The following is a 22,200-nucleotide window of genomic DNA, read 5'->3' on the forward strand; positions in this document are numbered from 1 at the left end:
AATATCAAATGACAAGAATCTATTTTAGGCGTCATATAAAACAAATAATGAATGTGTTTTCATTCTTTTGATGGTATGGCCTCGTTGAATGGAACATTCCAACTTTCACCTCATGAAATATTCGTACAATTGAACTCATTATGTATATTATTGTTTGATTTTCTGTCAATGAAATCAACTCATCGGCTAATGTGTGTGGGTGGGTTACCTGTTTCGACAGTGAGAGTAAAGGGGGTGCTCTTTGTGTTTCCATTCACCGTGTACAGATGGATTGTGTACGTGGTGCTTGGCTGCAGACCTTTAAAAAAAAGGCATTGAAGACTAAGACACTGAAATGTACACAGGCAGTACTCATGAGTACTTCTACAATGAGTTTAGTAAAGCTCTGCTCAGGCTGTGAGCACCTGTGAGGGTGTAGGTACGCATGTCTCCTGGGATGGTCCGACTGACTGTAGGTTGCGAGGCGCCGCGTGGCGTGGCGTTGATGAGGTAACTGCCGACGGCCCCTTCCTTTGAACGCCAGGTCAGTGTGATAGAAGAATCCTTCACATCAGAGGTACGCACACGTTGAGGAGCACTTATGACTGCTCAGAGGAGAGAATAAAACAGAGCTGAATGAAACGTGATCGTGTATCGATCTTAAGAAAGTATTGGAACAACACGACCAATTAATTTGTTTTTAAAGTGTGCTGAAGACTTTGGGATTAATGATCAAAAATTCAACGAATATGAGAAGACGGTTTAAAACATGAGCTTTTGTTTCTTCATACAAGTATTTATATTTAGATGTGTTATAAATCTGCAACAAAACCTCAAAGCGCTTTACAATGATGCCTCACATTCACCTGAACACACTCACACACCGATGTCAAGGTGCTCACTACACACTGGGAGCAACGTGGGGATTCAGGACCTTACCCAAGGCCCCTTAGTGATTTTCCAGTCAGGCTGGGGTTTGAACAGAGGATCCTCTGGTCTCAAGCCCAACGCTTAACCACTAGGCCATCGTTAAAATCAAAGAAGTCCAAGTTGTAATACAACATAGAACATACCACCTTTCAAATCAGACCAACGGATCTTTGGGTGAGCAAAAATATTGGATTGTGATCCAAGGGTTTCAATGTGAAACATTAAATTGGTACAAATGTCTATTCTTGGTTTTAATTTCAGTCTAATCAGTGAACGCTACTTCTGTTATTACAAAGGATTAGCCAATATGAGGACCAGAGAGTTGTGGGAGAAAAACAAGTGTTTTTGAACCTGGGAAAGTAGTGAAAATCAATCGGAGGCATTGCACAAACACTGGGAACAGCCGGTACAATTTGAAATGTCCTGAAAAAGAAGGAGACCACTGGTGTCCTGATCAACAGATCATGAAAGGACAATCAAAGAAGCAAAGAAAACTTCAAAAGCAGACAGATTCAGGCATTATTACCGCCAGAGAGAGATTGAGAGAGAGAGAGAGAGAGAGCGCGATTGAGAGAGACCTACATGGGGAAATTTGCAATGTCACAGCAACAGTCGTAACATAAAAAAGAGCAATCTGAGATTTCTGACGTCCGCCCAGGTTTGACGAGGCCTCAGAATAACAGATATGTGATTCACATGGTGACCCAGACATTACCTGGATGGATTCCACAACACAATGCAATAATTGCATACTGGTCTAGAATGATCCGGCTGATCGAGATGTTGCAAACTGTTTTTTAATTCACAAGCTGAAACTAAACAGTGTCTTCCTGATCTTGGTTTTACATCATGATGTTGTATCTGCGAAGTAGTTTTGACGTAATCCTTAAAAGCCTATATATCCTGAATGCGGATCCGGATAACCTCCAAAATTTAATGGAGTCTTTCATGGCTTAATATCTATCTGTGATAAAAATTTTGTCAAAATCCATGCAGTAGTTTTGACGTAATCCTGCTAACAGTCAGAGAAATAAATTAATAAACACAGATGAGTTTATTACATTCTTGGTCGACATAATTATGCAACAATCAGGCAGAGTTATCAAGTAAAGAGTTAAGGCAGGGTAAATACCTAGGCACGGCAAATCAAGAAAATGAAAAATGGAGAACTACTATGTGCATTGTGAGCAGGACACAGATACAGTATTTTATCTGTTCCAAAATTTCTGCTTACCCTAAAATTAGATGGTCTAATACAAAATATGCTGTGTTCTGTGGCACTGAACTCATCTAGATTTAAATACCAGGAGCGAACAGTTATTTTAAACTGCCTTCATTCATCTTTTGATCTCAAACCAAATTATCTTCTGTGTACAGCAAAAGTAAATTAAATTTGTTCTTGTTTTTTTCCCATATTTTAGAAGTTAGGGAGGAGCTATTTACCTGCCAGTGTGGTCGCATCTCCCTCCAGTGGCCTGCTGGTGAGGGAGTTCTTCAGAGCATAGACGCGAATCTGGTATGTGGTTCCCATCTACAACACACAGACCTTGTCAAGATGGCAGATAGAAGCCATTTTTTCCAAATAAATACTGACAGAAGTACTCTGTACCATGAGCTCTGGTACAATGACACGTGTGGTGTCTGGAGCTACATTCAGCTCCTTGGTGGGTCCATTGACATCCTTGGGGCTAACGACCACACGATAGCCTGACAGTTTTGCAGAAGGTGCATGCCAAGACACGGCAAAGGAGGAAGGACGAACATCTGTGATATGCAGGTACCTTGGTGGAGGAAGTACTGATGTAGATGCAAGCAGAAACATTGTAAGTGTGAGTTTGCTCTACCTTCAAGTCAAGCCATGAATGTCTGTGATAGTTTTAGTTTCTATGCTATAATGTCCACAGAGAGACCAATCCCCACCTGTTGCCTGGGTTCCTACCAATGGCGTGCTGGGTGTTCGATCATGGAGGGCAATGACTTTAAATGTGTACTCTGTCCCGGGGTGAAGACCCCTCAGTACCACACTATCCTGGTTACCCTTGGGTGCTGGTAGCAGCTCCCTCTCAGATTCCTCTGGGCTGGAGTACAGAATGCGATATGATGTCACAAAACCATCTGGACTGTCCCATGAGATGCGCATGGAAGAGGTATCAATGTCAGAAAAGGTCAGGTCCTTAGGTTGGTCCATAGCTGCCAGAAAACACAAAGAAGGTCTTCATTTAAATGATCATTTTCACACAGTTAAATGTCCCACTTTAAAGCTTTTGAAATAGCTAAAGGTGTCAACTTAAAAGACAGTTTTCAACCTGGACCCTCTTGATTTTTTGGATTAAACATTTCACCCCTGACAAACAAACAACAAAAAAATACAACTTTGTTTGACGTGGAATGCAAACAGTGTCATGGTCTAAATAGCTACACAATACGATGGGACTGAATGGGGTACTCAGGTCAAAGCAGTTTCAGTCTTTTGTTCATGGTAATGAGTCATTCACATCATCAGGAGACCCGTCAGGAGAGGCGTCAGTCCCATCGTTAGGAGGGACAGCTACCCTGTCATTAGGAGGGTGCTAACTAGAGCACAATAGGTGCTAATTAAAGGAATTGTTTAGTCACTAGCCAATAGCAGTCTGCCTCTCGGTAGGAGGGGTCTGGTTAGGTTTAAAACTCCAGCTTTTGTGGATTCTGTTTGTTCTTCTCTACGAGGGTCAAGACAGAAGTCAGACTACCAGAGCAAGAATTTTAGCTGAGGAAGCTTCTGTGATTTGAAGCGAAACGTCCTTGCATCAAGCAACCCAGTCCAGTCGAAGATTCAAGCTTCTCTACTCCACTGTACATGTTGAGAATAAATTCAGACTACAACTGGGCCATGCGTAACAACACCGTAAATCCAACCACTTTGCCTCCATTGCCTGGCTTTGAACCAAGATTTACTGCTACATAAACAGAAGTACTCAGACACTCCCCAAATGGACTTGATCCCACTGCACAGCTCATCTATGCATCTTCTTTGAAGATAGGGCCCTTGGACTTTAGCTATTGACCTGAGGCAACCACTGCAGGTCCATTGGACTGGTTTCTCCAGAGAATCCTTGGGTTCCACTGGAATGACTTTGTGTCAAATGAGCAGTTACTAAGAGAGACTCTGCTGAGGCAGACTACGTGCATTGTGAGGAAGTGTCAACTATGACACTATGGCCATATGGTGAGGTGCCCTGAGCATCATCCAAAATGCAAATAGACTACCTCAGTGCTGAAGTCTATCGACTGGAAAAGGGCAAGGGCACACCTGATTATCGCAGTACATAAACAAGTAGTTTGGTGAAAGAAAGCTATGCACACTTGTGCTTTGTTCCCTAACACAACTGAGAGCATTTAAGAAATACAATAGCTGAGAATTGACCATTTGGAATGTTAGTGACGGCCTCACAGCCAGATTTATGTTCACAGAACACACCACACAAACTAAATCACTCCATCTGAGCCATTCTTTGTCCAAGTTCCATTAAATACATTGAAACCAACCTGTAACAGTGTTTTCCACCACAGGAGAAGACGTCTGTCCATCGGTGCCCAGGGCATAGACACTCACCACATACTCCACAGCGGGCATCAGACCTGTAAACGTGAGTTCTCTTTGATCTGTAAAAGTGAAAAAGCAATGAGAATCTGATGAATCTTTTCACTTAGTGTTGCCACAGCAGATCCAAGGTGGATCTGCATGTTGAGTTGGCGCAAGTTCCTGATGCAGCTCCATATTACACAGAGAATAGACAGAGGTGGGTTTGAACCGTGAACCTTCTGCACTGGAAACAAGTGTGGACCATCACCCCCTGCCTTGGAATGCATACATGTAGCACTGTCATTTTGTTTGCCTTACCAGGAGCCACCACCTCAGAGTAAGATGGTCCATGGCCATTCTTGGGGACACTGGTGACTTTGTAGCCTTTGACGAGGCCCTGAGCAGGGGACCAGCGCACTGTGATGGTGTTGTCCTTCACACCAGTTATCTTCATGTCAGAGGGAGGCTCAGTGTCTGAAGGCAGGGAGTCAGTGAGACAGACATTTGGGTTTTGTTCAAGCCTCAGATGTTTCAGTGTAGCTCAGGTATGATGTATGTCGCTGTACCGGTTTTGTGTCTGATGTAGGTCGGCGTGCTGGCGGAAGGGCTGTCCCCTCTTCCAGTAACAGCATAGACTGTAATGGTGTAGTCTGTGTCAGGTTTCAGAGCAGGAATGGTGGCAGTCGTCTGAGTACCTGGAATTGTGAACTCCTGAGGACTGTCATTGCCTAGAGAGTAAGAAATGGAAACAGGTGAATGAGGCAAACTCCAAAAATTAACAAGGCAATAAGATACTCACTGGTCATGTCTTTAGTTCAAGTGCTCATTTACGCAAATATATACAAGAATATCTAAATTTTCAAAAAAGCATCCAAATGGAGAGGAAATTACTTTGAACATGATTGTTGGTGCCACAGAGGCTGATTTGTGTATTTTACAAACTGCTGATCTACTGGGATTTCCACACTCAACCATCTCTAGGATCAATAAAGAACAGTCCAAAAAAAGTGAGTGATGATTTAGTTGCTGAAAATGGCTTGATGATAGCAGAGTTGAGCAGTGGTTGAAGCTGGGGCAGCACAGTGGCTTAGTGGTTAGCACTGTTGCCTCACAGCAAGAAGGTCATGGGATCGATTCCCACCTGTGGTCTTTCTATGCGGAGTTTGCATGTTCTCCCTGTGTTTCCACGGGTTCCCTCCAGGTGCCCCAGCTTCCTCTCATATCCAAAGACATGCAGGTTAGATGGATTGGAAACAATGAATTGTGTGTGCGGGTGTGAATGTGTTTGTTGGTCTGTACAGTATGTGGCGTTCTGTCCGGGGTGTACCACACCTCACGCCCTGTAACTGCTGGGATAGGCTTCCGCCAACCCGTGACCCTTAACTGGAGTAAGCGGTTGAAGATGAGTGAGTGAGTGGTTCAAGCTGATAGAACAAGTTACAACCAAGCTATGCAGAAGAGCATCTGTTGAACACCTTGTAGCAGAAGACTGCACCAAGTGCCACTGCCCTTCTAAGGAGAAGGTTGGTGGTTCAAGTCTTGGCTGGGACTGACACTTGATGCCACCCTCCTATCCAACCAGCAGCAAAAGGGTTACCTAACTAATAGTTGGGGAAGGTGTAAGGCAGCAAGGAAAGGAACTGGTCGCCACATCATGTGCTGCTATAAACAACACTTGCTCAAGAGCATGTGTAGCGCCTTGCTCTGCTTTGTATTTCTGTTGTGACTCCTCCCACTCGCTCCCCTCGGGACACAAACTCACAAACTGGGTTGGTAAGGTTAGACCTTACATGTGTGAAGTGCCTTGAGGCAACTTTGTTGTAATTTGGCGCTATATGAATGAAATAAATTGAACTGAAATTGAAACTGAACTCCAACATAGGAGGCAGAGTCTCTAACCTGAGGCTACAACCCAGACTCTGGCGTTGTGGCCAGAGAATCCTTTTAGCTGTTGGGGAGTGAGGTTTTACTAACTACTCTTGCATAGGCACTCCTGTTGGTCTCCCTCACACATGGGTACTTGGATTAACAGTTGCAAAGTGGTCTTAAAATGATGATATTGTTAAGGTCAACATTCAGATGGTTGGATCAGAATTTGGTTGCAAACAATATGAGATCCATCCAGTGTTGAAACTATATCATACGATCATATCAGTATGGACCAAAATCTCTGGGAATGTTTCCGACACTTTGCTGAATTTATGGTCACAAAGAATTAAAACACTTCTGAAGTCAAAAGGGGATCCAAACATCTAGTAGCAACTTGTACCTGCTAAAGTGTCCATTAAACAAAAAGTACAGACCTGTTCACCGTAAGAGATCCTGTAGTACCGCACTGTGACAGAGGGGGCATCCCAGCGAATAGTAATGCTGGTGGGAGTGGAAGATGTCACCTCCAGGTCAGTGGGAGCATCGGAGACTACAAAAGATGAGAGAGGTAAAGGAAAGAGATAATATGTTTTAAATAAGTTATTTTAAAGGATAACCATGAACAAGACTAAGTCAATTTCCATCAAGATGAAGGCACCAAGGCATTATAGTTGAAACTGGACACTAAATACTGTAAAGCTTACTAGTAGCCTGTGTGCCTATCAGAGGTAGGCTCTCCTGGTTGCCACTGACGGCGTACAAATAGATCAGGTACTCAGTCTCTGGTGTCAGTCTATTCAAAGTGAAGTAGGTCCTGGTGGGGGGCAGCCTCTCATCCTTGGCATACCCACTGCTGGTCTTTTGATAGCGGATATGGTAACCAGTGATGGGAGCAGTTGGGGCCACCCAGTGAACAGTAAAGGAGTTCGTCTGAATATCAGAGAAGTCCAGGCCAGTAGGAGAGTCCAATACTGACAGGAAACACATTCATAAAAAGGAAACATTAGCATCTATTCATAGTTATTTCTGTATGTTTATTGCTTGTATTGATCATCATACTCACATGTTCTTTGACTTCCTGTGACTGGTTCACTTTCTCGCTCACTGTACACGCATACGACACTGACCTGGTACTCTGTGTTGGGTAGTAGGTCTGTACAGAGGCACAAGGAAATATATTTTAGCTTTTCATCAAGCATTTTGGTCTTTAAGAGGATCTTACTGGTCAAAACCAGCTTTTAGTGAAAATTAAATATATCTGGGGTTTCATGTTAAACAAGCCACAATTGAACAGCACTGTGCACAATATTTACGCACCTGATAATGTTTTATTTCATTGTGCTATAGGTGTATTGTCCAAAACATGACATCACAAAAATAGTTCTGTGAAATTTTAGTGATTTAAGACACTTTGTGACCGATATTAGCTTACTGAAAGGTCCATGACCTAACACTAAGAGGATACTGTCAGACACATGGCCGAACTGACATTTTTAAACACAGATTCATCTTACTCTGCAACAGGAAGGTGTTGGTGGCTCCTCCCACATTAACCTCTCTGATATCATCATCATTATTTACATCGTGGTAGCGGATGACAAAGCGAGAAATATCACTTGGTGTGGCGATGTTGGGGACTGTCCATGTCACCCTAATGTGGTCAGGGCCCACACCTCCGAAGCGCAGATTGGTGGGAGCTGGAATAGCTGTGGGAACAAGGAAGAGTTTTGGTTAAGCAGACCATTCTATTCAAATAATGTATGAACAAATCATATACATTACTGTATCATCTGCAAAAAAAATTTATAATGCCATTACAAAAATCATACACGTGATAACTATTTATGGATTTAACATGGAAGTTAGTAAAACTGATGTCATTGGATTTTATAAAAAAAATAAAATAAAATAAAAAAATAAGCCAAAACAAAACCCAGCCCTTCCCACTTATTGAGCGAAAGAATTAAATCACCAGCATGTGTTTGCTTTATGTGTGTGGTCGGCTCGCTTTCCCCCTCTTCAGTAACACTGAAGATACTGATGTCATAACCCACGCCAGGTTCCAAACCACAAATCCTTGTAATAACCAGCCAATGGCTCCATCATAGCTTTAATAAGTGGCAGACTCTCACCTGCTGCCACCACCATTACCCAGTAACCGGTAACGGCAGTATAGTTCAGAGGGGTCCAGCACAGGCCAATGATGGCATCAGTAATGTTGACAAAGTCAATGTTACTTGGTGGGAGTATGTCTGAAAGGGTTCTGCGTTCTACCGTTGGAATGCTCACTGACAACTGTGGGCACAGTTCTCTGCATTCCACTGGCAGAACGCAGCATAATTATTCACCAGTTTGCTTAAATACTGTGGATGGAACAATAATTAAATGTCTGAAAGAGGAGATTTTTTTTGTTTTGTTTTTAACTGCCAGCGCGTGAACACACTCAGTTCCGTGTCAGAGCTTCTGCAAAAAGGAAGTACAAGGCGCATAGCTGCAAATGGCTATTTGAATTTCACTTTGCGCTTACAGCTATTAACAAAATTCTCATTTACATACTGCTATGTACGTCACGTTACCGCTCACTTTCAAATGCCCAATTAGTCTTAGTAAATCAGCTGTAAAACTGTCTCCACCCCAACGCATAAATGCTTGCATTGCTCATGCATTGTAGTACTCATTATCAGGGATCTTAGTAAACCAGGACCCTAATTCTTTCCCAGTAAAGCAGGTCAGTACTGAGTGTATCAGCAGCCATATTAAATACAGACAATTATAAATGGCAGAGAACTATCCAATAAAAAACAATTTATGTGTATAATTAAAGGTAAACTCAATAAAAAAACAAAACAAAGATGAATCCTTCCAATAAAACCCCATGATCTCCAGGTTGCAGACACAGTTGTTAGCTAATGATCACGTTAGTAGCAAGTAATGACACATAGCAAACTGCTGGATAATTCTAATTCATCCACTACAAAATGGGTCTAATTCTGTAAATATTTTTTATATGGAAATAGTCCCAGAGTGATGAAGAATAAACTGTAAACATAGGAACAAATGTTAATGTATGGAATATCAGCATCGGCTGTGCTTTCACCACATTACACCCATTTTGGCGTCTCTTCACTGCCTTCCTGTCCCAGTGAGATCAGATTTTAAGGTTCTGCTGCTAGTCTATAAAATTGTTCACGGACTGGCACCTCCCTACCTAGCTGACCTAATTAAACCTTATATACCGGCCTGGGCTTTACGTTCTCAGGGTACAGGACTACTTTGTGTCCCTAGGGTGAATAAGAAGTCTGCAGGTCACAGAGCTTTCTCTTATCGTGCCCCTGTTCTGTGGAATGATCTCCCTGCATCAATAAAACAGATTCTGTGGAGACTTTCAAGTCCAGACTTAAGACGCACTTATTTTCCCTTTTGTATGGCTAGCATACTGGCATAGTATAGTTCTACGCTTTTTACTCTTTTAGTTCATTTTATTAGGAAACGGAGCGTGCAGCGGCCTCAACTTCACCTACATTCTGGGTCTTTTAGTGAAGTTTAGGGCTAGTGGCCGGCGATCACCTTAGTATTTCTCTGTTTTTCTTGTTGTTTAATGCTGGCAAATTATACAGTATTTCTTGTCTTTCTGATGCCTGATTCTGTTTTTTTCTCTCTGTTTAAGGTGCAGCTCCATCCAGAGATGGGTGTGGTATTTGTGCTGGAGACCCTCCTGTCCTGTGCACCAACAGTATTTCCTGTATATTCGTTTTGTGAATAGTTCTGTAATTTATGTCTGTAGCATGGCCCAAGCAGAGGGTCACCCCTTTGAGTCTGGTCTGCTTGAGGTTTCTTCCTCAGAGGGAGTTTTTCCTCACTACTGCTGCTCTGGGGGTTAGTAAGGTTAGACCTTACTTGTGTGAAGCGCCTTGAGGCAAGACTGTTGTGATTTGGCACTATATATATGAAAATAAATTGAAATAAAAATAGAAAAAATCTCCACACAGGTGTGCTCGGCGATTATGTGCATGAGATATTTTCTCGGCACCTACCTGGGTTGACAGTCGTGGACACAGGCACACTTTCTATGTGACCTTTGACAGTGAACACGCTGACGTTGTACTCCACGCCCATACTCAGGTTTTCCAGCACACACGAGGTTTGACTAGGCTGGACGAACTCTTCCAGGGAGTTCCCTCTCTGGCCCTCGGTTGGTGTGCTTATCACTTTGTAGCCTGTGATGTCTGCAAATGGTAAGATGGAAAATAATGACAAATGGTTTGTGCAATTTATGACTGGAAAATGGAATGAAAGCATTGGGACAGTTGCTGTTGCATGGCCAAAAATCCAAGGGCAAGATCTAGACTTGGAGTAATGAAATGTGCCGGCAGTGCGTGGGGAGGACAGTCAATATTTACCTGGTGTTCTGGAAGCCACCCAGTGGACAGTGAGGTCTCCTGTGTTGGGGTTGGACTTCACAGTCAGGTCAGTGGGAGGAGCCAGCTCTGCAAGGAGAATCAGACTGTGGTACTAACTTCAACATTAACACTTGAAACATCTGTGCTCTCACATATTACATCCAAGGAACAGTTACAGTGTTATCAACATTATCAGTTTTTCTCCGGGGTTTTTTTCAGTCAGGTCCACAAATATTTGGACGGTAATGCAAATTTTGTAATTTCACCTTGGTACACCACCACAATGACAGGGTTGAAATAAAACAAAATATGCTTGCAGTGTAGACCTTCTGCATTAATTCAAGAAGTTTGACAACTAATTGCACTAACTATGAAGGAATTGATGACATTTTTTTTTATACACAGTCCCTGTAAGTAATTGGACAAAGTAAACATAAGAATTATTGTTCACACAAATAATCACTTTTCTGGTCATTTTACTTAAGAAAAGTCAGGGGAGGGATAAATGAACATTTCTAAGTCACAGAATGAAGCTGTGACTGGTGATCCAACAGGCGGACAGTGGCACTGTCTCTTCAATACACAAGACAAGAAGCTATACTTCAGATCAAATGTGACAGGGTCTTGGTGGCTTCCCACACCCTAGTCTAACTTGTCTGTTTGTTTTAGCTCCATTGTGCTGGTGTACAGAGGTAATCTTACAAAAATGCTGTCACTATCCAAATACTTTTGGATCTGACCGCATGCAGAATCAGTTAAGTCAGAAACGAAGCAATAAAAGGACGTACGAGTGACAAAAGTGCGGGTTGATGGGGTTCCATGCGCACGTCCACTGAGACGGGCCTGAACGCTGTAAGAATACTCAGTTCCAGGACTCAGTCCAGAGATGTAAATACGTCCTGAGTCAGAGGTCTTGTGTTTGGGTTGTTCGCCTGTCTGGCCGGGGAGCACAGAAAGCTGCCAAACAAAGAAGTGAGACACACAGAAATCAGAAGGTGAAGAAAACTATTAAAATATAGCAGCAAAGACCTTATCCTCCAAAAAGAAGATATCATCAAAGATATCATCACTGCAATCACCGTGGTGTGTTTGCTCGTCAATGAAGTAAAGGACATATTGACAAACAAAAAAAACATCTGTAACTCACATCTACTTGATCCTAAAAAATCCAGGTGTGTGTGTGTGTGTGTGTGTGTGTGTGTGTGTGTGTGTGTGTGTGTGTGTGTGTGTGTGTGTGTGTGTGTGTGTGTGTGTGTGTGTGTGTGTGTGTGTGTGTGATGGAGAACATTGAACTTGATTATTTTCAGAAAGTATTTGCTGAAATTACAAAGTGCTAATGGGGGATAATGGACCTGTAACCCACCCCCTCAGAATTTGGAGCCTATCTCAGTGGTCATAGGGCATAAGATGGGGTACATCCTGGACAGGACACCAGTCTGGGTAAGACCAACACCTACTGGACTAGCATCTACTTTGCATTCATAGTATTGGCAGGCATTCTTGAGAACCTGACAAATCTGGCATCAGGTCATTGTTCAGCCTTTTTCATCACTTTGGCTCTTATTTCAGGTGATATGATTAATGCTTAACACTGTTCACTGATTCCAAGCTGCATGAAATCCTGAAATGATACATTTAGACCAGGTAGACAATCACCAAGACCAACTCAAGACCAACTCAAGACCAAAAAAAGTTATGAATAATTAGCATTGTCATCACTTTGAGTAACAGCTAGTGTGTCAGGTGCAGCCATGACATTTGGAACTGCCCCATTTGAACTTCAAGCCCATTCTTTGAAAAAACTATGGATGATGTCATGGAGGGTTTGTTTGCTATATACACAGCGTATGACAATGACGCATGTTTCTATAGATGTCATATTCATTCTACCTATTGTGTCATTTCAAAACCTGGATGTTCCTACAATGGGGGGTCTGAGACTGGTTCCTACCTTATAGCTGAACCGGTGAACGGGTATCCAGGTGATGATAATTGAGGTATCAGTAACTTCAGTGCTAAAAGGAGGTGCACGGCCCATCTTGGGCACTAGATAGGGGCAATGAAGTGGAAAAACAGCATTACATTTACTACACAAAAATGAAAGAAACTGACAGGCTCATTTTAAGCTGTAAGCACGTTCAGAACTGCACAAATGCTGTGTGTGCGAGAGAAAGACAAAGAAAGGGAGGAAGTGTCTGCTTCGGCTACAAAGTACTTTTGACAGCATTTGTGTGGTGGTATGACTGTGTTATTTGAATTTTAGAACATAACCAATGATGATCAGAAAAGTATTTTGTATGATTCACTGCATTTCTATGTGGGAACAGTGTGTCTGTCTCTCACCAGAAAACACATCACATAAGATGTAGCTGCAGCAGCAGAGGCTGCGGTTTCAGGACCGCAGCTGTAGGACCATAGTTTTTCACCAAAGTACCGCCTACCAAACTGGACAACTCCGGACTGCATTTTATGATTTCATGTTGGATAACGGCAGGATGACAACAAGTATGAGTAGTGAGTATAAATAAAACTTTCCGTGTGAACTGGACAGCAAATTTAACATCAGCTTGCCAAAGTGTGCAATAAGTGTAATGTTAGCTAACTATTATAAGATGATGATTAATTGTGTCAGCTGTTTGTTTAGCTAATTGTTGAACTGTGCCACAGACATTTTGGGTTAGACGCCCTTATTTAGTGTAGAGGGTCTTTGCTGCATGATGCGCGGTTGCAGAAATTTGCTGTATATTTGTATTGTCAACTGTGTCGGTAGCATGGCCCAAGCAGAGGGTCACCCCTGTGAGTCTGGTCTGCTTGAGATTTCTTCCTCAAATCATCAGAGGGAGTTTTTCCTTACCACTGTCGCCTGTGTGCTTGCTCTGGGGGTTGGTAAGGTTAGACCTTACTTGTGTGAAGCGCCTTGGGGCAGCTTTGTTGTGATTTAGTGCTATACGAATGAAATAAATTGAATTGTATTATGGCAATTATTCATATGAGACAGGTAGTGTTAATTACACAGTTGGCTGCGGTCACGTAGAGGCAACACAACCTGTGTGTATCGACAGTCAAACTACCAGACGTTTATGATCAGAGGTAAAGGTAGAGAAGCAAATTTTTAAATAAAATCTTTCTGTTAACAGAGCAATGCTTGCCTGCTTTACTATTTCAGTGAAGCGGAAGAATTTAGCAGAGGGACAGACAGCTGAGGAGAGAAAGAAGACTATTTGGCTGGTAAGTAGTACTGTTACCTACTTGACAACCGAGCCTTTGAATACTGAAAAGACAGTTTGTTTGCTTTTCTTCTCTTTTTCGCTCAAAAGTACTTGAGGCCTCTACAGTGATCCCATTTATGGCTCTCAAGGCACTTTTTGTTTAAAGCAGGTCTACACTGTATTTTCATAAAAAATAGACTGTAAGGCCATAGCAGATGAGTTTGGATCCCCCAACCTGAGGATAATGGGCTACTTCTAGTAATTAAAAACACACAGATTTTGGCAATGAATCTGAATTGCAAGACAAAGTAACATTTGGATGTAATATGTCTTTAAAACTACAAATTGTCAATATTTTGGCAGCATAAGTGCTTAAAGTGTAGGCAAATTGACAGAAAAACAGCATTTCAGAGGAATATACCTTTAAAACTACACTTTTAGTATTTGGGTGGAATACCTTAGGCAGATGTATTTTGGTGAAATAAACCTTTAAAACTATAATTAGTGAAACAGCAGTTTTTGGGTTGAACTGACCTTTAAAACTGTAATGTATTTGGATGGAATACTTTTGTGCGTTTTGTGGTCATATTGCTAGATGGTGCAATGACAAAAACCAAGTGCAGTTGTAAAACTGTGGTCCTGAAAGTGCAGCCTCCTGTACTGTAGGAACATAATATGGACCACACCTGCTCCTCATCCATCATCAGCATACACTAACCAATCCAGCAGGTGGCAGACACATCTATGAGATATTACACAGGCAAAACAAGTTGCCTTTTGGCTCAATCTGGAGGGTACTGACTCATCTGTCTGTCTGTCTGTCTGTCTGTCCACTGATTCAGTGGACAGACAGACACACTTTCATGTGTTGAAATGTTTGTCCGCTGGAGATACTGACGGGTGGTGAAATAGGCTGTGACGCCCTCGCTGAGCACGTTGTCCTGCTCAGATTGCAGCATGATGGTATACTGGGTGTCTGGACGCAGGTTTTTCAGGTGGAACTGGGTGACCCCTCCTTTGATCTTATGCTGCAAGGGGCTGGAGCCCTGAAAGGTCACCAACAGGCTGTAGCCGGTGATAGTGGCGCGTGGCGCCTCCCACACGACCATCGTGCTGTCTGAGCCAATGTCGGTGACATGCACGTTGGTGGGAGCGTCGGGTTCTGAAGGGATGAGCACAAATAACACGTAAAGAAGAGGGTCTTTGCTGCATGATGTGTTGTTGCAATGCTCCTGTTTCCATGGTGATACTCACTGGTAGACTTCTCGCCCACAAGTGGCTTGCTCTCCACCCCATCATTAATGGCGTAGATGTAGAATCGGTACTGCGTGCCAGGCTGTAAGTAGGTGATTTCAGCGTATGCGTTGGGTGAGATGGGCAGCTGCAAGAGCCTCGTGTCACTGCCATCAGGACCGACAGGCGAGAAGGACACCCTGTAACCAGTCACCTCACTGGGTGGGCCAGTCCAGATGATGGTGATCTTCACATCTGAAACCTCGTAGAACTGCAGATCTGTAGGGGGCGGGACTTCCTCTGTGGACAGGAAAGTGCAGAGGGACGTTACAAGACGTGACTTTGACTGAAAAGTACACAACAAACTTACACTGTATACAGAAAAAAACTGTCTTTATCAGACCAAATGTCATATTCACACCCGGGTGAGGATTTCGAGCCAGTCTGCAGCATATGGCTTCTTTCTTTTTTCTGTGTAGTAAATGTTGGCGTGCCAGGCACAAGGAGGTGTGAAGTTTGTGTCTGTTTTCAGGGCTGCATCTGCAGAGGTGTCTGTTTCTAAGCCCGGTTTGAAATAACGCCAGGCCTTTCAGAGGTCATGGCAGAGTGCGATGAAGATAAACAAACATCTACAAAAGTTTGGAAAAGAAATTTTACGATGACACGAAGAGCTGCAAAAGCAGTGTGGTTTGACCAGCTGCATTTCTGAGAGAAGAAAAAAAAAATCCACATTTTTCTGGCTTTAGAAGGAATCTTCAACTCCAAATATGAGTTTTATAAGCTCTCTGTTGATTGAACCGCTTTCACTAACAGATGGAAGAACTATTTCACTTGTTTTCCACTTACGTCAATGGAATAATAAAATTAATGTGAATACCTGAACAAACGTTTGTCATGAGCTTGAGTTAGAAAAAAAATATATGACGTGAGTTCTTATTCATTTCAGAACACACATGGAACATTGTACTACGTAGTCGGTAAAGACTCTTCTCTGGAACATTATATCAGTGTTTCTCAAACTTTTTCAGACCAACGACCACTTAATAACCAAAAACAAAAGGCCTGCTTACCACTCCAACATCCATCCATCCATTTTCTATACCCACTTACTCCAAATAAGGGTCACAGGCTATAAGGCGTGAGGTGGGGGTACACCCTGGACCGGACACCAGTCTGTCACAGGGCCATATACAGACAAACAAACACATTCACACCTGCTGTCAGTTTGGTTTTCAGTCCACCTGACCTGCATGTCTTTGGAAGTGGGAGAAAGCTGGAGCACCTGGAGGAAACCCACGCAAACACAGGGAGAACATGCAAGTTCCACACGGAACCCCACAACCTTCTTGCTATGAGGCAACAGTGCTGACCACGAAGCCACCGTGTTGCCACCACTCTGATAGTATATTACAAATAAAATTTTGTAAAATTTTTTGATTGACAAACAAGTTGTGTGTATTTGATTGTAGATTTTGATATTTTTTTTTACACAGTTTGATAGAATATGATATTAATTTGAAATGTGATATTTTACCAATATACTCACAGACCACTAGGGGTCATTCACAGACAAACAGCGGTCTGCGGGCCACTGTTTGAGAAAACCTTATCTGTACTCTTCAGCATATGCAAAAGGAGATATTTACTTTGCATCAATGGCAACATAATGTCTCTGTTTTACACAAAATGAACGACAAACAGCTGTGTAGCACATAAAAAAGTGCAGCTGACACAGAAGGCTCTTTTTTTGTTTTTTGGGGGGTTTTTTTGTGTGTGTTTGTGGGGGACCACAGTGTTTCCAACACATTCTCACTCCAAGCTCATTACATTTTTACACTTGGTCAAAGCCCTTTTCGCTCTCATGATGTGACAAGTTAGGGACCCCTGTTGTGTCATTTCGTGACCAGGTGGAGAGGTGCATTTTTTGAAAGCTGTGTAATTTCTCTCAGAACTATCTGCTTCAGTTACACATCATCAGAGGACACGCATGTGTGTTTTGGTTTTGACTAAGGTTAAGGTTAGGGCTAATGTGCCTTGACACATGCACGGATTTTCCGCACTCTTCATCGTGACCCGCTGGTTATTTGGTTATTAAGCCACTGTCTTCCCAGCTGGATGCCACACTTTGTTCCACTGGATGCCGTGCTTTGTGCGTTGGACGGTGCATATATAAAATCGATTTCGGAATCACAGACAACTGCTCTAGCTGCCACTTCTCTCTCTCTCTCTCTCTCTCTCTCTCTCTCTCTCTCTCTCTCTCTCTCTCTCTCTCTCTCTCTCTCTCTCTCTCTCTCTCTCTCTCTCTCTCTCCTGCACTTCATGGGGTGGAACTGTCTAAAAGGTAATTTTTTTGTAATGTTTATATTGTAATGGCTTGGTAAAACAGTTGCATGTTCATTCCTTCTTATGAGCAGGTATAAAAGCACGTTTATGACAGATTTAACATCTCGTTATAATCGTTGAGACGAGCTCAGCTGTGATGTGGTGTGCTGATGCAATCACTCTCCCTCACACGTGGTAACTGTTTGCGCAATGTTGACGTGAAGTTTACATTATTCAAAGATTCATCCCATCCTGTCTGTGGCTGATGCTGAGACCTTGACTCATGCATTTGTTTCTTCCAGATTGGACTACTGCAATGTTCTATTTTCTGCTTTACCGCAGTCCAACATTAGGGGTCTCCAATTGGTTCAAAATTCTGCTGCTAGTCTTTTGACACGAAGCAGAAAGTTTGACCACTTTACACCCATTTTGGCATCTCTTCACTGGCTTCCTGTCCCAGTGAGATCAGATTTTAAGCTTCTGCTACTAACCTATAAAATTGTTCACGGACTGGCACCTCCCTCCCTAGCTGACCTAATTAAGCCCTACGTACTAGCCTGGGCTTTGTGTTCTCAAGGTGCAGGACTGCTTTTTGTCCCTAGGGTGAATAAAAAGTCTGTGGGTCACAGAGCTTTCTCTTATTGTGCCCCTGTTCTGTGGAATGATCTCCCTGCATCAATAAAACAGTCAGATTCTGTGGAGACTTTCAAGTCCGGACTTAAGACGCACTTATTTTCCCTTTCATATAGCTAGCATACTGGTATAGTATAGTTCTATGCTTTTTACTCTTTTAATTCATTTTATTAGGAAACGGAGCATGCTGGGGCCTCAACTTTACCTACACTGAAAAAAGAGAATGTTTGAACCAACTTAAAAAAGTGTTACAATTTGTAAAAACCTGAATGAATTAAGTTGTTTGAACATAAGTTTGAAAGTTAAATCAACTCTAACTTGCAAACTTAAGTTCAAACAACTTAATTCATTCAGGTTTTTACACATTGTAACACCTTTTTAAGTTGGTTCAAACATTTTCTTTTTTCAGTGTAAATTCTGGGTCTTTTAGTGAAGCTTAGGGCTTGTGGCCGGCAATCACCTTAGTATTTCTTCTGTTTTGCTTGTTGCTTAATGCTCACAAATTACACTGTATCTGTTGTCTTTCTGATGCTTGATTCTGCTTTTTTCTTTTCTCTCTCTTTGAGGTGCAGCTCCATCCAGAGATGGGTGTGGTATCTGTTCCGGAAACTGTCCTGTGCACCGGCAAAATTTCCTGTATATTTGTTTTGTAAATTGTTTCAAAATTTGTGTCTGTAGCATGGCCCAAGCAGAGGGTCACCCCTTTGAGTCTGGTCTGCTTGAGGTTTCTTCCTCAGAGGGAGTTTTTTCTTACCACTTTTGCTCTGGGGGTTAGTAAGGTTAGACCTTACTTGTGTGAAACGCTTTGAGGCAACCTTGTGATTTGGCGCTATATAAATCAAATCAAATCAATTTTATTTATATAGCGCCAAATCACAACAAACAGTTGCCCCAAGGCACTTTATATTGTAAGGCAAAAGCCATACAATAATTACAGAAAAACCCCAACAGTCAAAACGACCCCCTATGAGCAAGCACTTGGCGACAGTGGGAAGGAAAAACTCCCTTTTAAGAGGAAGAAACCTCCAGCAGAACCAGGATCAGGGAGGGGCAGTCTTCTGCTGGGACTGGTTGGGGCTGAGGGGAGAGAATCAAGAAAAAGACATGCTGTGGAAGAGAGCAGAGATCAATCACTAATGATTAAATGCAGAGTGGTGCATACAGAGCAAAAAGAGAAAGAAACACTCAGTGCATCATGGGAACCCCCCAGCAGTCTACGTCTATAGCAGCATAACTAAGGGATGGTTCAGGGTCACCTGATCCAGCCCTTACTATAAGCTTTAGCAAAAAGGAAAGTTTTAAGCCTAATCTTAAAAGTAGAGAGGGTGTCTGTCTCCCTGATCCGAATTGGGAGCTGGTTCCACAGGAGAGGAGCCTGAAAGCTGAAGGCTCTGCCTCCCATTCTACTCTTACAAACCCTAGGAATGACAAGTAAGCCTGCAGTCTGAGAGCGAAGCGCTCTATTGGGGTGATATGGTACTAAGAGGTCCCTAAGATAAGATGGGACCTGATTATTCAAAACCTTATAAGTAAGAAGAAGAATTTTAAATTCTTTTCTGGAATTAACAGGGAGCCAATGAAGAGAGGCCAATATGGGTGAAATATGCTCTCTCCTTCTAGTCCCTGTCAGCACTCTAGCTGCAGCATTTTGAATTAACTGAAGGCTTTTCAGGGAACTTTTAGGACAACCTGATAATAATGAATTACAATAGTCCAGCCTAGAAAAAAATAAATGCATGAATTAGTTTTTCAGCATCACTCTGAGACAAGACCTTTCTAATTTTAGAGATACTGCGCAAATGCAAAAAAGCAGTCCTACATATTTGCTTAATATACACATTGAAGGACATATCCTGATCAAAAATGACTCCAAGATTTCTCACAGTATTACTGGAGGTGAGGGTAATGCCATCCAGAGTAACGATCTGGTTAGACACCATGTTTCTAAGATTTGTGGGGCCAAGTACAATAACTTCAGTTTTATCTGAATTTAAAAGCAGGAAATTAGAGGTCATCCATGTCTTTATGTCTGTAAGACATTCCTGCAGTTTAACTAATTGGTGTGTGTCCTCTGGCTTCATGGATAGATAATGCTGGGTATCATCTGCGTAACAATGAAAATTTAAGCAATGCTGTCTAATATACTGCCTAAGGGAAGCATGTATAAAGTGAATAAAATTGGTCCTAGCACAGAACCTTGTGGAACTCCATAATTGACCTTAGTCTGTGAAGAAGATTCCCCATTTACATGAACAAATTGTAATCTATTAGATAAATATGATTCAAACCACTGCAGCGCAGTGCCTTTAATACCTATGGCATGAAAATGAAAATAAATTGAAAATAAATAAATAAATAGTGCGTGACAGAGTTTTTCAACATTTCAAAATTTTCTTTGTGTACTTGCATGAAGCCATGCACAGTTACAATGGTTTACAATGAGTTTGAGACGAGTTTATGAGTGCGTGCAAGTGTGCAGATCAAATTCGTGGAAGTGTCAAGGCGCCTTTAGTGTTTCCCCACATGTCACACAGTGACACAACAGGGGCACCCGATTCGTCACAGACTGACGTTCGGTCAAAATGAGCTGTTTGCATCAAAATGTGACGACGAGTGTGAGAATACACTGGAAATTCATTTCCACTACAAAATACGGAAGGGAAGCTTTGTTTGTTGGCTGCTGTGTTTTTTAATGTCCTATCAAGCTGTTTGACTTATCATTTAACACACATTTTATAGCCAGGAAACTGTGCCTCTCGGTATGATTAAACAAAAAAATGATAGTTCCACGGACCTGCCAATCAAATTATTTGGCAGTCTACTTTTGAATTATAGTGAAGGACTTTAAATTTTAAAACCCTCAAACAAGTTACAGTATATCATCAGGAAGAAAGGAAGCTACATTTTATCTTTATGACACATACTTTATGACACATAACCAGATCCTTACTCTGGATGGCATTACCCTGACCTCTAGTAATACTGTGAGAAATCTTGGAGTCATTTTTGATCAGGATATGTCATTCAAAGTGCGTATTAAACAAATATGTAGGACTGCTTTTTTGCATTTGTGCAATATCTCTAAAATTAGAAAGGTCTTGTCTCAGAGTGATGCTGAAAAACTAATTCATGCATTTATTTCCTCTAGGCTGGACTATTGTAATTCATTATTATCAGGTTGTCCTAAAAGTTCCCTGAAAAGCCTTCAGTTAATTCAAAATGCTGCAGCTAGAGTACTGACAGGGACTAGAAGGAGAGAGCATATCTCACCCATATTGGCCTCTCTTCATAGGCTTCCTGTTAATTCTAGAATAGAATTTAAAATTCTTCTTCTTACTTATAAGGTTTTGAATAATCAGGTCCCATCTTATCTTAGGGACCTCATAGCACCATATCACCCCAATAGAGCGCTTCGCTCTCAGACTGCAGGCTTACTTGTAGTTCCTAGGGTTTGTAAGAGTAGAATGGGAGGCAGAGCCTTCAGCTTTCAGGCTCCTCTCCTGTGGAACCAGCTCCCAATTCAGATCAGGGAGACAGACACCCTCTCTACTTTTAAGATTAGGCTTAAAACTTTCCTTTTTGCTAAAGCTTATAGTTAGGGCTGGATCAGGTGACCCTGAACCATCTCTTAGTTATGCTGCTATAGACTTAGACTGCTGGGGGGTTCCCATGATGCACTGAGTATTTCTTTCTCTTTTTGCTCTGTATGCACCACTCTGCAGTTAATCATTAGTGATTGAGCTCTGCTCCCCTCCACAGTATGTCTTTTTCCTGATTCTCTCCCTCAGCCCCAACCAGTCCCAGCAGAAGACTGCCCCTCCCTGAGCCTGGTTCTGCTGGAGGTTTCTTCCTGTTAAAAGGGAGTTTTTCCTTCCCACTGTCGCCAAGTGCTTGCTCACAGGGGGTCGTTTTGACCGTTGGGGTTTTTCCGTAATTATTGTATGGCTTTGCCTTACAATATAAAGCGCCTTGGGGCAACTGTTTGTTGTGATTTGGCGCTATATAAATAAAATTGATTTGATTTGATATTTTATGCACAGGAAAGCGTGCCTGTTGCTATAAC

General features: G+C 42.2%; 1 protein-coding gene across 1 annotated transcript in view; it reads right to left on the bottom strand.

Annotated features, from left to right (window-relative positions):
- Positions 1-22,200, bottom strand: part of LOC117531962 (fibronectin-like) — a 57,926-nt gene that overhangs the window by 13,740 nt on the left and 21,986 nt on the right. Inside the window, 21 exon segments of the mRNA XM_034195154.1 lie at positions 209-298; positions 405-584; positions 2,353-2,440; positions 2,519-2,706; positions 2,830-3,099; positions 4,435-4,551; positions 4,790-4,945; positions 5,038-5,199; positions 6,735-6,743; positions 6,783-6,890; positions 7,045-7,311; positions 7,404-7,493; positions 7,855-8,046; positions 8,313-8,418; positions 8,420-8,592; positions 10,375-10,566; positions 10,741-10,827; positions 11,529-11,697; positions 12,692-12,786; positions 14,848-15,111; positions 15,204-15,482. Of these exon segments, the coding sequence (XP_034051045.1) occupies positions 209-298; positions 405-584; positions 2,353-2,440; positions 2,519-2,706; positions 2,830-3,099; positions 4,435-4,551; positions 4,790-4,945; positions 5,038-5,199; positions 6,735-6,743; positions 6,783-6,890; positions 7,045-7,311; positions 7,404-7,493; positions 7,855-8,046; positions 8,313-8,418; positions 8,420-8,592; positions 10,375-10,566; positions 10,741-10,827; positions 11,529-11,697; positions 12,692-12,786; positions 14,848-15,111; positions 15,204-15,482 (3,282 nt within the window).

The sequence above is a fragment of the Thalassophryne amazonica genome, chromosome 2, assembly GCF_902500255.1.
Source record: "Thalassophryne amazonica chromosome 2, fThaAma1.1, whole genome shotgun sequence".
Lineage (NCBI taxonomy): Eukaryota > Metazoa > Chordata > Actinopteri > Batrachoidiformes > Batrachoididae > Thalassophryne > Thalassophryne amazonica.